This window comes from Crinia signifera, chromosome 1 (genome assembly GCF_055691185.1).
Source record: "Crinia signifera chromosome 1, ASM5569118v1, whole genome shotgun sequence".
Lineage (NCBI taxonomy): Eukaryota > Metazoa > Chordata > Amphibia > Anura > Myobatrachidae > Crinia > Crinia signifera.
Window position 1 is genome coordinate 83,376,388 of NC_139217.1, and position 16,595 is coordinate 83,392,982.

At 42.7% G+C, this 16,595-nt stretch overlaps 1 protein-coding gene across 1 annotated transcript in view; it reads right to left on the bottom strand.

Annotated features, from left to right (window-relative positions):
• Window positions 1–16,595, bottom strand: part of SPATA18 (spermatogenesis associated 18) — a 27,435-nt gene continuing 10,840 nt past the window's right edge. Inside the window, exons 2-12 of the mRNA XM_083168486.1 lie at window positions 13,611–13,716; window positions 11,958–12,073; window positions 10,180–10,298; window positions 8,713–8,808; window positions 7,419–7,547; window positions 6,265–6,511; window positions 4,568–4,726; window positions 3,710–3,885; window positions 1,678–1,801; window positions 321–395; window positions 1–209 (exon numbers count right to left, since the gene is read on the bottom strand). Of these exons, the coding sequence (XP_083024612.1) occupies window positions 114–209; window positions 321–395; window positions 1,678–1,801; window positions 3,710–3,885; window positions 4,568–4,726; window positions 6,265–6,511; window positions 7,419–7,547; window positions 8,713–8,808; window positions 10,180–10,298; window positions 11,958–12,073; window positions 13,611–13,716 (1,443 nt within the window). The 3' untranslated portion in view covers window positions 1–113. The remainder of the gene's footprint in view (window positions 210–320; window positions 396–1,677; window positions 1,802–3,709; window positions 3,886–4,567; window positions 4,727–6,264; window positions 6,512–7,418; window positions 7,548–8,712; window positions 8,809–10,179; window positions 10,299–11,957; window positions 12,074–13,610; window positions 13,717–16,595) is intronic.

Sequence of the window (16,595 nt, forward strand, 5' to 3'; positions counted from 1 at the left end):
TACTGAGCGCATCAACTAGTTTTATTGGGTGATCAGCTAAATTGGTCATCCACCCTCTACTGCAGCATGGTAACACAGGAGATAAAGGGACCAGGCCTTCGGGAGATTATGCTTCATGAACTTAGCATAGACAGGTGCAGTTCCTGACTATTATCCAACTTACTTGGGGTCCCGCTCCTCCGTGGGGAGGGGCTACGGCCTCTGGATGTCTGGATAGAAGTGGAAGGAAGAGCAGAAGACAGTTAAGAATGGATTATGAAAGACAATTCACTCATTTGTGTTACAGGATGTCCATCACATTCCCGCAGTTGGGATCTTACCAAGGTCCGGCCAGGGCTGGCTGATTTGGATCGTACGGGGCTGCAGCTCCGACTTCGGCTCCTGCGGGAGCTCCACTGAGATAAAATAAAACCGGAAATTAACAATACAATAACAAGGAAATATATCATATCTACTTATCAATAATTGTCACAGGAATATAAATTAGCTATGCTCAATCATTAGCTCTTCATCGTACAAGTAGATGTTAGCCAAGAGGTAGGGTATACAGCAGAACCACAAATTACAGTATGTGATGTCCTACATCCTTGCTGGCGGGTCGCCAGAACGTACGCGCTGGCGACCCGCCAGCAGCCTCGCCAGCGAGGAGACTGAGACGCGCGTGCGTCTCACGCGCACGCGCGTCTCAGTCTCCGTCGCTAGCGCGACGGAAACCCTGTCCGTCTCCGCCTCAGGGAGACGGACAGGGTTAGGGGGGGTTAGTGGGGGGTGCGGGCAGGCGGCGGGGACCCCGGGTTACCGCCGGCAAGCCGGCGGGGACCCGGGGAACTGATGGAAGCGCCGTCGGAAGGGGACGCGCGCGCCCTCTCGTGCGCGCGCGTCCCTTTCTCACGATCGCCATGGCGCTGGCGGGGGATGGCGGCTGGCGACGCCAGCGCCATCCCCTGCAAGGATGGGACATGACCCATCTGTACTTAAGAAAGAGGTAAAAGTGATTCTTAGAACTGCGGGTACTTGTTTCCTAGCAGGGTGCCCACTAAGCAAATAGCTTAGCGGGCGAATCTGCGTAAGAAAATCGCATCGCAACGCATGCCATTTTTGCGTGCGATGTGATTGCATGCGATGCGATTTTCCTATGTAATTTATTCACTGCTATTTTTTCCTCCTGGGCGGTGCAATCACATTGCATGCGATCGCATTGCACGGCGAAATCGCATGCGATCGCATGCGATTGTATAGGGTGCAATGCCATTTACTTTACTATACAGTTGTATGAGATGCAATGAGATTGAGGCACCCCCCCAGTATCCACACCACCCCGAAGCGTGGCGATCGGCGGTGGAACGCGTCCTCCTGACCTTTTCATACCCCCACTATCCACGTCGGCGTGGAGTGTATTTTATATAGTGTGGCGAGCACAGCGACCCACCGAGCCCAAAGCGTGGCGAGTGGATGCGGATTATGTTACATGTATTCCATGTCCCCTCGCGGGGCTTGCCACGCTTCCGGCTCGGTGGCTCGCTGCGCTTGCCACACAGTGAATTAATTACATAGGAAATTCATGCAAAAACACGCATGCGATGTGATTTCACAATGGTACCATACGTAGTGAAACTGGGCGCCCTGCTAGGAAACAAGTACCGAACTGCGTGATAGTGAAGAAAACATGACTCTTACCAGTGCACCTCTCTTGGTCACAGCTTCTCCTTTGAACACAACAAGATCATTTTCCATCAGAGCAGGCCACACGTGGTAACACACCAGAGGAGCAGTGAGCTCAGAATCATAGGTACGACGGTATCTAAATGGAGAAATGTGCCGCACAGTTAGCTGTGGAAGTTATGGAGTGGTATAACAAATACAATGCTCTGGGAAAGAGACATAAGAAACAATGGTGATTGTCAGTAAACCGACATCCCTTATTCTAGGTGACGGTCATATCTACAGGGTCATGCTTTATGATATAGACTACGTTCAGCAGCCTGGCATTTCTAGCGACATCCCCTTATTGAGCTGCAGGTACAGACAATGGGGATGATGCTGGTGGCCTATGGGAGATTCAGGGTGAGATTTAATAGGATGAGAGATTCAGAAAGTGAGAGATTTGAGAAGAAATCTCCAGTTTTTTTAAAGCGGCAATCATTTACACTGCAAAATCAAACTGGTTTTGCAGTGTAAATGATTGCCGCTTTAAAAAACCTGGAGATTTCTTCCCAAATCTCTCACTTTCTGAATCTCTCATCCTATTAAATCTAACCCATAGATTCTGTTGCACAAATGAATTAGTGCAGCCTTGTGAAGCAGTTTAGTCGCATCTGATTGTTGAATTTATTACTCAGAAGCACATCTGAGTGATAAACCAAAAAGTGCTGTTTGGCATGACTGCAGCAAGAGTATATGAGAACATATCTGTATACATGCACTGTTCATTTGATGTTTACTGCACAAGACATGTTACTTTGTGCTACTGTATCAACATATTACATATTGGATATAGCTGAATTTAGTTCTTTCCATTTTGTAAGATATAAGCAGCAAACCTGGTGCAACAAGATTATCTAGCAGGTGAAACATCCTAAAGCTCAGCAACGCACGGATATACAGTATACATATCATTAACCCTCCTACCACTCCAACATCATTCCTTTTAATAAAGCCCCTTGTGCCTACACTGTACTGCAGAATGATGGCTGCTAGTGCATTAACTATATAAAGGATGTATATACAGGATGACCGGTCCAATGGAACATTGCTGTCACTTAGCACTAGAAGTATCTGTATAAAAGGCCATTGTTAATAAAGTTTTGGTACTCTTTACCTAGAAGGGCGCCCACGATTTTGATCGTAGGCATCGTAAGGAAAAAAAACCGCGTCGGTCGCATCGCATGCGACCAAAAAATCGCATGCGATGCGACCGATGCGATTACCGCGATTTCCCATAGGGAACAATGTTAAATGTCCCAATTGACCCGTTAAATGGCCCACAGAGGCCAAATAGGCACCCTGAAGTGTGAAATGGGCCCCCCAATTGTTAACGCCACCCCACGATCAACGTCAACCCGAAGCGTGGTGAGCGCTGCGAGCCCGCGAGGGGCGGCGGTACGCGTCCTACGACCTTTTCATACCCCCACTATCCACGTCGGCGTGGAGTTGAGAATAGAAAGTGTGGCGAGCGCAGCGAGCCACCGAGCCCAAAGCGTGGCGAGCGTAGCGAGCCACGTGAGGGGACGCGGACACCTGCACAGATATACCCGTCCCCTCGCGGGCTTCACAGGTGTCCGCGTCCCCTCGCGGGGCGCGCTGCGCTCACCACGCTTCGGGCTCTGTGGCTCGCTGCGCTCGCCACACTTTCTATTCTCAACTCCACGCTGACGTGGATAGTGGGGGTATGAAAAGGTTGGAGGACGCGTACCGCCGCCCCTCGCGGGCTCGCTGCGCTCGCCATGCTTCGGGTTGACGTTGATCGTGGGGTGGCGTTAACAATTGGGGGGGGCCATTTCACACTTCAGGGTGCCTATTTGGCCTCTGTGGGCCTTTTAACATTGTTCCCTATGGAAAATCTGGTCAATTGGGACATTTAACATTGTTCCCTATGGGAAATCGCGGTAATCGCGTCGGTCGCATCGCATGCGTTTTTTGGTACATGCGATGTCCGCGATGGGCGCCCTTCTAGGTAAAGAGTACCGAAATTTCTAAGACTTCTCCTTACTTGGTTTCACTAAAGAGTTCGGCATCAATTCCAAATGCAATGTCCAATGGGGTTTCAAGGGTCTGCATGGCAAACGCGACACGACACACCTCCCGGATGAAGCTGCTGATCAGAATGAAGTCGATTTCTGCTGGGAATGAGATTTTAGGATTGACATTCATGGCGTTTATCACCTCCTACAAACAAAAATTGAGAATGTTAAGTACATTTTTTATTTAAATTTTCTGTGTATATATATATATATATATATAATATATATATATATACACACACACACACACACACATATACTAGTAAGCCTGCTCAAAGCAAAAGCTTCGAAAGCTAGTCTGCTACCTTCTGTGTGAGAAAGAGATGTAGTTTCACTCTCTGACTGCAGATGGCAGTGTTTCGGAGACTCATGGACACTAGACTACTTGGGGCACTACAGTACATTGTGACATAATATGAACTAGGGGCACTTTGTGGTATAATCTAAACTGGGGACAATGTCGATGTTGCATATTGGTTCCACTGGGTGGTATAATGAGAACTAGGGCACCACTTTGAAGCATAAATGTAACTGCTGTGGAAAGTGGTGTTTCTCTAGAAGGGTGAAGGGACCCCTTTGAAATGTTGCCAAAGTTGCCCAAAACATTCTGGCTATGCCCCTGTAGGTATCAGTTAAGCTCTCCGACAACAACTGCCAGGGTAAACTCACCATTTACAATAGTTTATCACCATTTAGCAAAAGGAATTAACTTGCTTTGTGTAGTACTCCAGAGTTAAGTAACAATCTCAAGAGCTTAAGCATTCTTAAGTGTTTAACAGTGAATTTAGTTTGGTCTCTCAATAACAAACAAAAGTACTAAACCTTACATTAACACTGGACTGGACATCATAGAGATCTAGGTTGCGGACAATATAGTCAATCACAGCATCTTCCAGAGATTCGGGGCCCATGTGAGATGGAGACAGTGACTTTCGTACTCGAAGCTTGAACTGTCTGAATGCCAACTTGGCTGCGTGGAAAGATTCCTGTACAAAGACAACATATATATAGGCAAAAATAAACCACCTTTGTTTAAACAGTAACAAAATGACAATTAATTAGTAACACCCTACACCATGGACATCTTTCTTTCACTATTTATACTCAGTCAAAATAAATGCTGCTTACCAACCTGCAAATATAGCAATATTTTTTTAAGAAAAAAAGGATAAGGTATCTAATGGGCCCCATACATCAGCAATCACAATTAATGGATTTCCAGATCCAGGGATTTTTTGGCCAGATAAATGGATTTTACAATCTATCTGACTTTGCCCACACATTACAGATTTATTTCAGTGATCGGCAGATTTTTCCATCTAAAGATTGCATCTTCATATCTGGAAATTGCCCAATCGATTGCTGTTCATAATGTAAATAGATGAAGAAGACGAATTGGGAATGCCCACACATATAAAAAAGATCTGCAGATAATACCAGATTATTAAACATGTTTAAAAACCTGATTATGCAATTGATTGGCGATTTTGATTGGGATTGCCAAAAGGGGGAGCCCACACATCTAAAATTAATTGTGGCAATCATCTCCATATCTGAAAATTGTCACAATTAATTGCTGATGTATGGGGCCCTTTAGTCACCAAGGGGAAAACGTATCAAGCAACCAAATCAGCTTCTATCTAGAATGTATCATGTACATATCATTGTTTATTTATTTATTAACAGTTTCTTATATAGCGCACACAGATTCCGCAGCGCTTTACAGAGTATAGTTTAACAATCACATCAGTCCCTGACCCAGGGGAGCTTACAATCTATATTCCCTACCACATGTACATGCACACACAGACATTCTAGGGCTAATTCTGTTGGAAGCCAATTAACCTACCAGTATATTTTTGGATTGTGGGAGGAAACCGGAGTAGCCGGCGGAAACCCATGCAAACTCTGCACAGTTAGAGCCATGGTGGGAATAGAACCCATGACCTCAGCGCTGTGAGGCAGTGATGCTAACCATTACACCATCCGTGATGGTATTTACGGATGTACATATCATGTACATTCTATAAAATGTTTGCTAGAACCTCGCTAGAACCTGGAGGTCGATTCAGACCCCCTACCCAGGAGTGAATGGCTTTGGCGAGCCGTTCGCTCCTCGAGCATAGGAACACCCTACGTCACAGTGCCCACCCCGAGTTCGGCCATCTCCAGCCAAGATAAAAGTCAGTCTAGACTGACTTTTATCTAAAAATGGGGGGGGGGGAGTATACACATCTACTCTCATGCAAATGTGAGGATTCGCGATGTGTTGGGTCGGGCGTGTTTACCGTGTTTAGGTCAGAATGAGGCCCCTGATTAGTTGCTATTGGGGACTTTTCGATTGTCCACTTCTCCACTCTTAAGGAAACATGGAAACATATTCTCCTTAGTTACTTACAGTGGATCTCTTATTACGTTTTTCTTCTAAAACATAATTGCTATACTTGTAGATAGGTAGGTAGCATTTATTTTGATTTGATTTTATTAGTAATACTTGAAAAATCAAGTGTATATAACTACATACCACAGTGGCAATGAAAATGATTCTCTGGACCATCTCCAGGTCTTCGATGTAACGTCTCAGGAGGTTCTGTGCATCCAGACGGTCGTTGGCATAGATATCGTTAAACCTTGATATAAGCCGGCTGTGGCGAGAGGCATTAGTAAGTTGAGCACCAGTAGGCGACTCACTCCTGGCAAATGGACTGGCGGAGCGGCTGGCTGATCTGCTGGAGTGGCGGATTGGGCTTGGGGAGCGGCTTCTGGAAAGTCTTGAATATGAAAAAAGAAAACTGAAATACACACATGGGGAACATCATGTATAATTACACAAAAGCAATAAAGCGCAATGGAATTTGCTAATCTACAGATGTAGCCACGCTTATTGGTGCCACGCCACTGTCACTGAGTGCGACATACGTACATATTGGCACGATCTGGTCACCGTGCACCTGTATCTAATTCGCTCCCGTAGCTCATAGAAAAGCACATCTGTATATAAAAAACTGTTAAATAAATTTATATATATTGTGAAATAAATATAAGTACTGCCAAATGACTGGTCTGTGGTGGATGTGCTGTCCTACTTAATGTGAGCTTCTACACTATGGCCTTTATTCTGGTTCACTCGCAAAGGCAAATTCCTACTCAAATGGACAAAACCTTGTGCACTGCAGGGAGAATTAGATTTGGGTGGGGTTTTACTTTAAAGTGATATCTATATCACAGTGTAAAAATAAAGCATTCAGTATCTTCCCTGCATAGAAACAAAACTCCCCACCCAAATCTAAAGCCTGCCATACATCTACAGATCAATTGTCAGATCTGGCTGGTTGGAACAAAATCCTGGTAATGGAAGAGAGTAAATGACAGTTGACCATTTGCTTTGAAATGCTGGAAAACTGCCAAAAACTGTCACTCATCCATTACCAGGTTTTTGTTCCAACCAGCCCAACCTGACAATCGATCTGTAGATGTATGGCAGCCTCAATTCTCTCTGCACTTGTTACATCTGCCCCCCGCCGCCCCCCCCCCCCCCCCCCCCCCCCCATCCCCTGCAGTGCACATGGTTTTGTATTTGCCCTTGCGGTTGAACCAGAATAAGGGCCTATAATATTATACTATATATGAATAAACTGGTGAAGTTCTCCTCTGTATACTGTTACTGTCACACAGTACCTGCCATGCAGTATACTCTTCTCAGCTGATAAAATGGAGATCTCGTCCTTCAGTAGCCGTATCTGGCGTTCATAGTCTTCCAATGAGTCCAGATTCCTCAGCTCGGCTTTGTCATGTGCTGTCCTCAAACTGTAAGTTTCAAACATATCACGTTAAAGACGTCTGCACAATTTAAGGACGCTGAAGATGATTTCGGGCGAGATTTATCAAAGCTTGGAAAGATAGACAGTGGAGAGAGATAGTCCAAACTATTTTTCAGGCTGTGATTGAAAATGACAGGAGCTGATTGGTTGGTATTTTTCTATCTTATTACATATATTAGATTAGATGTTCTAACTTTCACAATAAGATGCATGCCAAAGTGGTTAGTAACTGACAAGTAATCAGTCAGTCTTAAAATATATAATAAGCTTCAAAATTGTGGATTATATGGGACCTATCCTTTGCACTCACTGTCCTATTCCCACTTATCTTCCTCTATACCAGAATATATATATATATATATATATATATATATATATATATATATATATATATATATATATATATATATATACACATACACCCCACAACAATTATATTTGATATAATATGGGCTAGATACAGTAATTCATGTTAAAAACTAATGAGCCATCTGTGGTGGCCTTTCAGCCATACTATCAAACTTTGCTATTTTTCTATTTTATATAATGTATCAAACCTTCAAGATTGGGCCAATCAGCTTCTAGCTAATATTTATCAAGTACATTCTAGAAAATAATAGGTCTCCACTTTTCCAAACATTTCTACCCAAATACAGAATAACTTATTTCCTAATTAAATAAAAAATACCATAGATGTAGCAAATGGCAGTATACAGTTTAATAATGTGACAGTTCTGTGTGTTCTTGAGGGTATAATACATTTCAGTTTTGGATATTACAAATACAAAAAGTGTAGAGAATACAGACAGACAATATTCATTCAAAATAATGCAATTTATCATTACCAAACTAACATTATGAGAAAATAGTTTGAGGGAGGGTCATTAATCCTTGAAGAGAGATAGAGTGGATAAAATACCAGCCAATCAGCTTGTAACTTACATTTCACAGGCTGCGTTTGAAAAATTACAGTTCAAAGCTGATTGTTTGGTACTTTATCTTTGTATGATCTTCGCATGTATGTCCTAACCCTATGGGCGGTATTCAATGCCACCAGCGAGGGGGTGTCTGCGGCAATGTTGGCATTTAAAGGGTTAAATGAGCTAAATCCTATTTTATTATGAGAGGGAATTTTTTGTAATTTCTCTTACTCAGTTCTAAGCTGCAGTATCTCCTCCTCTGCAGCCAGGAGGGTGGTCGCTGATTTTGTTTTAGTCTCCTCAAGCTCCATTTGAGTTTCAAGCAGGCTATATGTACAAAGAAAGGAAAAGACTCAACATACACAGTCCGACCAACTCATTTGTTTAACTATTTTACGTGTTAATAAAATTCTATACATGAAATTCTAAGTAATATGTTTTATGAAATTCAACACTATACAAGGAAATACATTTTGTCAATGCAAATAAAAATGAGCCAATTACAGTACAAGGTCAAGAAAGGAATAAAAACAATACAGTATATAAGAGCCACAAGTCATTCTACCCCTTTGCCCTGTAAGTCCCGCCCCCAATCCCCTTCAGCCCCAAGCAGGGGGATAATGGTCTGTGGAACACAAGTGAGCAATATATAAGAACAGTACATGTAGAACTGTAGCCATAGACGTTACTGCAGAGGTAAACATAAATTATAGCCTGAAGATTATACAAACTAGTTGTCTGGTTTGCATCCAGAATACTTGAGCAGCTTAGTATAATGACCACACCGCACCCTATGCACTCAGTCACTCCTCAGTCTGGCTGCCATCCAATGCATTCTACAGAGACTGCCCTTATTGAAGTCACCCATGATCTTCTTTCTGCCAAGTGTACAGATCACTTCTTCTGTCCCATCCTCCCCTGCTGTTTTCATTGCTTGGTACTTACTATAATCCTGTAAAGTCTTCCCTCGGTTGACCTTAGTGACAGCATTCTTCCTACATGTATAATTCCTCCTCCTCCCTTTCTCTCTGTTAGTTGTCCCTCTTTCTCTCTCCCCTTCCTTTCTCTCCATTCATCTCTCTTCTTTACCATCAATGATGTCCCCAAAATTATTCTCAATGTTTATAAAACAGAGCTCATTATCTTTCCTCATTATAAAATCTAAATATCTCTACATCCATGGATACCACCATGCTTCCCACTCTACCTCACATCTTCTGTCTGACTGTCACCCCTGACTCCATCTTCATTTCCTACATCCAAACCCTCTCTAAGCCTGACATTTCTTAATTCAAAACATGGCATGATCAGACCCTCTCACCCAAAACACTACCAAACCATCAATTCACCCTCTCATTACCTCCTGTCTGCCACACTCTCACCCATCTCTTCCTCACACTCTCTTCTGGCATCTTCATTGTGACAATGACCAGCGTCTCATGACCGCACTGATGACCACATCACACCCCCCGCTTCCAGGACGTGTCTTCTACCTTGTATGTCAAGTACTTTGTCTACTGGTCCTATACATCTTATCCCATATATGTATGGTATTTGTGACATTGTTATACCACATATGAATAAGTAATACACAAAGGAAACACAAACATTTCCTGCACATTGGGGTGATTCTCATTTGCATGCATACTACAGTATGAACACTAGTATGGTTTAAGTCACTAGTGACATATGACTCACTCTTGTCTCACTGAGTTAAGATCCGCGCGAGTAGACGCCAGCTGGGTCTCTAGTTTGTGCAGTTCTTTCTCCTGAGAGGATGACAGTTCCCTCAGTCTTTTGTCCCTTTCTAGTGATTCCTGAAAAACAAAGGCTTATACAGTTACCAAAAAGCAAAGGTTTTACTTGGTTCTAAGGGTGTGGTATAACACACCGACAGTCGGGATTCCGACAGTCATTAGCCCGACGTCGGAATCCCGACTGCACAGTGGGGGAGCGCAACGAAGCCCCTTGCGGGCTCGCTGCGCTCGCCATGCTGCGGGCACAGTGGCTCGCTACGCTCACCACCTATTTTATTCTCCCTCTATGGGGGTTGTGGACCCCCACGAGGGAGTAGTCGGGATTCCGACGTCGGGGTAATGACTGTCGGAATCCCGACTGTCGGTGAGTTGTCCAGAACCCGTTCTTATCCCCAAATTATGGCAATTAGGTATCGACTGTCACATGTCTTCGATAGCCATTAAGATCCTGCTTTAAGATCTGAGTAAATCTAAAGGTGCATACACAATTTTTTTTGACTAATTTCGTTGAAAGACATTTCCATTGAACCCAGTGTCCTGGACGAAAGATGTTGACGAAAGATATTGACGACAGACGTAAGACGAAAGATCTAGCTACAGTTTATAGGCTCTTTTTGAAAGATATCCAAATTTAGCTGCATGCACAGTTGATGAACAATCTTGGTGAACAACTGTCGGGTATGCGCATCATCATTCATCGTTCGTCTGTCGTCCTTATCATTTGTTAATATCTTTCATCCAGGACACTGGGTTCAATGGAAATGTCTTTCACCGAAATTGGTCAAAACAATTGTACAGTGTGTATGCACCTTTAGTAAAATCAAACCCGCTCATCTGTATTTTAAACCTTGGTAAAGTCCTGCTGCGCCGCAGCTGAGAGTCAGATTTAGAGTTGGAGTTATAGCACAACTCTAAATCACAGTAAATAAATAGCTGTCAAATATTTCAGTACTATGGGCCTGATTCAGAGTTGAACACTCATCTGCAAATTTGCAGATAACTGTGAGTAGTTAGTTGCCGCCCAGCCAAAGGGAAAACCTTCCCCGTTGCTAATCTGCGAGAGATTTGCGAATGGATCCCTATTCACTATTATCTGCAAATCTATTCGCAATCACTCGCCATCAAATGATTTCCCCAGTCTGTGCAAATGTGAGAAGCTCTGACCCTTCCACAACTCTGCGACAGAGACCGGCTGATCGGGGCTGGGGCTGACGTCACTCACCCTCCCTTAAAACACCTGGACACCCCAGAAAACATTCGGTTACCACCCGCAAATGTCAACTTCCTGTCTGTCAAATTGCTAAGGGATTGCAATTCGGTATTTTTGTTATTTCCTTTCCTATTTTGGCTTGCGCATGCACGCAATATCCGTATGCATGCGCAGTCATTCAATAATCGATCATTAGGATTGTGAATTTGCATAAAAGCGATGAACTCTGACTAACCCCCTATATATGAAGTAAGCCAGTATTCTCTCCTACAACCCTTACACTAGGGCACTTAACCCTAAAACTAACCCTTATCCTTATCATCAGAATGCACTGGCATTGTGACCCTTGGTAGTAACGTCCTTGGCCAGCTTGATGACCAAAACACAAACAAGATATCAACTATACAGGTCAACGATTATTCATATGTTCTAGTAAAACCTCTATACTCCAGATATGATCAGGGCTAGATGGAAAATTGACCATTCCTATACACTTGCTGGCTCTGTACCTGAAGGTGAGAGAAGCTGTTATCAGCAAACAGTCCTGGAGAGGCGTTGGAGAAGCAGGTACCCAACCAGGGCAAAAAGCGGCTCTTGAGTGTTTCCACGCCTGCATACTGACCACCTGAAAGATGTGTTTTTATACTTAGTGCACAGAATTAGTTTTTTGTTAGTTTACACTATCTCAACATAACTTACTGTACAGCAGGGGTGGCCAAACCTGTCCTCAAGATCTACCAACAGTGCATGTTTTCCAGGCAACCTGTGGATCTATAGTAGGAATGAATGCAGCAGGTTTGAAAATGGGACCGTTAGTATTGACTACAGCTGTGCACCAGCTAGGTGATCTGGAAAACATGGACCGTTGGTAGATCTCGAGGACCGGTTTGGCAACCCCTGCTGTACAGCATTTAGGGCCAGATGTATCAAACTTCAAAAAGTGATAAAGTGGAGAGTGATAAACAACCAGCCAATAAGCGCCTACATTTTTCAAACCCAGCCTGTAACATGGCAGATAGGAGCTGATTGGCTGGCTGTTTATCACTCTCCACTTTATCACTTTTTGACGCTTCCTACATCTGGTCTGTAATAAGCAAATATAGATATTATATATATATATATATATTCCGGATGGTGGCGGCACTCTCAGACAAAATAATGACACAATGACACTGTATATGTGTCCAACGTTTCAGTGCTTAGCACTTTTATCAAGAACAGTGTAACACTGTTCTTGATAAAAGTGCTAAGCACTGAAACGTTGGACACATATACAGTGTCATTGTGTCATTATTTTGTCTGAGAGTGCCGCCACCATCCGGAATATTTGATGTACCCGCTGTACCAGCGGGGAAACTTTTGGAAGGCACCGAGCAAGCTATTCTTAGAGGCCACGGAGTGCCGGCCCCACGCAAGCTATATATATATATATATATATATATACACTAAACATCGGCACTCACCTTTCCTAGTTTTGGGGTGCCCTATGGCTTGTGACCACATTGTTTAAACAGACATTGTAGGGGCTCTGCACACACTAAATTAACTGACTTAACTGATTTTCTGCAGAAAAGTGGGGTCCCATGAAGGGGGCTGCAGGCTTAAATGCATTGATCAATTCATGAACCAAATCTCCACTACTTATTATCAGTTAATTTAGTGTGTGCAGAGCCCCTACAATGTCTATATATATATATATATATATATATATATATATATATATATATATATATATATATATATGATAGAAGAAGAAAGACGGCACTCTCAGGCATTTCAGTAATGTCAGACATTCACAGGCAACAGTTTATTTAGAGCCTTCCACGGGATAAGTTTCTAACTGACGATCTGACTGGTCCGTGCAGCCTTCTGCCAAATATGGCTGAAAAATTAGGTGTATTTTCCAGACGTATCTTCGGGTCAAAATATGTTACATACAGCTGGTTAGTAAATTAGGAATCACCATTCAACTGAATAGTCATTCAAATTTGTATCATTTCGATAGCGTATGCATACGTATTCTTAAAATGCAAATACGCATAGCCTGTTGACTGGAAATCCAATAATGCAATGGAACACAGAAAATTTTTATAGATATACTGTATATATATATATATATATATATATATTATTTCTGTAATAAATCTGGGAGGTTATGTTACCTTCCCGGGCTGTAACATTGAGAATGGTGAACAGTTGCCCCTGGATCCGTGAATTCAACTCAAGAAGTTCGCAGCAAATGTTCAGATTGTGGTCACAAGAATTAATCTGCGAATACAAAATACACAAAATGTCAGACACCTGACACATGTTCATCTATTATATTATTGGAAGAAAACAATTTTGGAAGAAAAAAATTGGAGGATGTCTCTCGTGGGGTGCAAATTTAATACTAATAATAAATAAATATATGAATGTTATTACAGTCCTTATGGGTGTTTGTGAAGAGTCCTTTTCAATAAAGTGTTCTCGCGTTCAAAAGTTCACAGCAAAGTATATATGAAACTGAAAAAAATGAATACCTATATATTATGTTGTGGAAGTGGAAGATTCCATTTCACCTGTGAGAAGTTTGTAAATGATGCCCATACATTTCAGTATGACATTACTGAGTATTATGTGGTGAATGCATGATACCTTATAGGGCAGTATTCAATGAGAAAAATTCTCCATGTTTTATGGAGAATTTGTGCTTTGTTCGCCTTGGACGGAGCATTTTGCTCTCCAAAAGCGAGCAACCCTATTCAATGTGAAATATTCTCTGTCTTTCTAAGTGATTTTCGCCGTCTCTCTCTGTGTAGAAATTCTCCATCTTTTGATGGAGATCTGGAATGTGAACTTTTAAACTAAAAGGTTTTTTTTTTTTTTTATTTTGGTGTCAAAAAATCAGGGTTTTTTTTCTGTGAAGGGGCATGTTATTTTTATTCATGTGCTTATAGCACATGAATATATATTTAATTTAAAAAAAATATTTTTTAAAATATTTTTTTTTTTTTTTTTTACACAGTGCAACCAGCAGGAGGCCGGAGCGCTCGAGCCGCTCATTAGATATTCATATATTCACTGCACCCGATCGTTAATATGCACGATCGGGTGCAGTGAATACTGGGTCCCCCGCTGGCTATAGGGGGGGGCAGCCTGTGCTGCCTGGGTCCCGGGGAGCCCACCTCCCCTCCACATTCCTCTGGAGCAGCCAGGGAGACTTTAATCTCTCTGGCAGCTTCCGTCCCCCGGCTCCCTGAAAGCTCCCTGCCGCGGACGCTCGTCCGCTGCAAGGGTTAAGACTCGCCGCGAGTGGCGGCGAGCATCAGCCACATTGAATAGTGGATAAAGTGCCGTGACGGAGAATCTCCAAACATGGAGAATCTCCGCAAAAACATGGAGAGTGCATGGAGAGCGAAATAAAACGCTCTCCATGCACGGAGAATTTCCTCATTGAATACTGCCCATAGTGATATAATCTAGAGGAGACACACAGCTTTCAAGAAAAAAGCATCAATACACATACCGTAGCTGCCACATGTCAGCCATAAATCAGGAATCTTAAAACTAAATTTCTAGTTTACTCATAATATTGATTCAATTTTTGACTTTTTCATATTTAGGAAGACATAGAAAAGACGATCTGTCAAGCCTTGGAAAGAGATCAAGTGGAGAAGTTGCAACCAATCAGTATTTATTATTTCAAAGACTAAGCTATATGACAGAAGATGATTGGTCCCTTTGTTCATCTTCAGTTTATCTCTCTCAACTCTTGATATACCGTACCCTGGGGCTGATATCATAGGAAATGTACATACGCACATGGAGCTGGTTACAACCACACAGCACTGGTTACAACTTCTCGTCTTTTGGCAACAGGCCTTTGATAATTTCAGTCCCAGCCTTAATCCGGGCCTACCCTCAAATGCTTGTATTTTATGCACGGACTTAATCATAGCTTTATACACATGTAGTAGTCAGTATGGCAGCACGGTTATTAATGACACTTTTTTATTTAAACTGCTAAAACAAAATGGTGAGGCAGAACTCTAAATGAGATTATAATTGTCTGTTTTTATGTTGACAGAACACATATCACATACCTCCCAACAGTCCCGATTTTAGCGGGACAGTCCCGATTATCAGGGCCTGTCCCGCTGTCCCACCCACGGGCGGCAGTGTCCCGCGGTGTGGGGGGGCTGTTGGTCCCCCCTGTCAGCTGCTAAGCCTCGGGGAATAAATGCTGTGCGCATGCGCACAGCGTCTATTCCCGCAGCCAGGGAGCTGGGGGCATGGCTAGAGGCTCACAGAGCCTCTGGGTCATGCCCCCATAGCGACAAAAATCTATTTTTCCCTCTGATGTATACACACATTCACTCTAGTCCAGTTACTGTCAGTGTGAGTTGTCTTGTGAAAGTTGTGAGTTGCCATTTTCTTATCAAACTCGCAATATATTTTGCAGTCATATTCCAATTCTAAACTCACATTGCTTCTTTCAGAGGAAATTCAGGGTTTTTTTGTGCGCGAACCCCCACTCCTTCCCTTTTTTTATTTAACATATTCATTTCAATGGAAATAAGATAATTTTTATTTTTTACATTGTTTTGGAATCAAAATTTAATGTCACCTAAAATGACTCCAGAAGCACCTGTTTTCTACTTTGCCTTTTATGTATTTCATTTAATTCTCAGCATTACACCGTCCCCCTATATGGTATATGTACTGCACAGATATACAGTATATGTGACAAACTGACTACCTCTGATAGTAAAGGGAATACAACATGGTGGCATAACATTGTGATTCATTGTCATACGCCCCATAAGTTTCCTTTCATAACAAAATAGGAATCTGATCTGGCATGCTCTCTCTCGGAAGAGTGGAACTCGGTTTATTGGACCTGTTTTAGCTTATCCAAGGGCATATGCCACTCAGAACACTTATACAAACTTCATTGACTATATTCAACACCAGTTCTGCTACACACTATCTGTCCCTCTACTTTCAATTTATGTTGGCGCAACTGTGGACATGTGGGTACTCTCCTTCATATATGTTGGTCCTGTCCAGCCCTGTCAGATTTATGTTCCTCTGTATTCACCATCAATCTAAGATAACGGACTCCCCAATAACACCAAATGCACTACAGGTTGAGTATCCCGTAT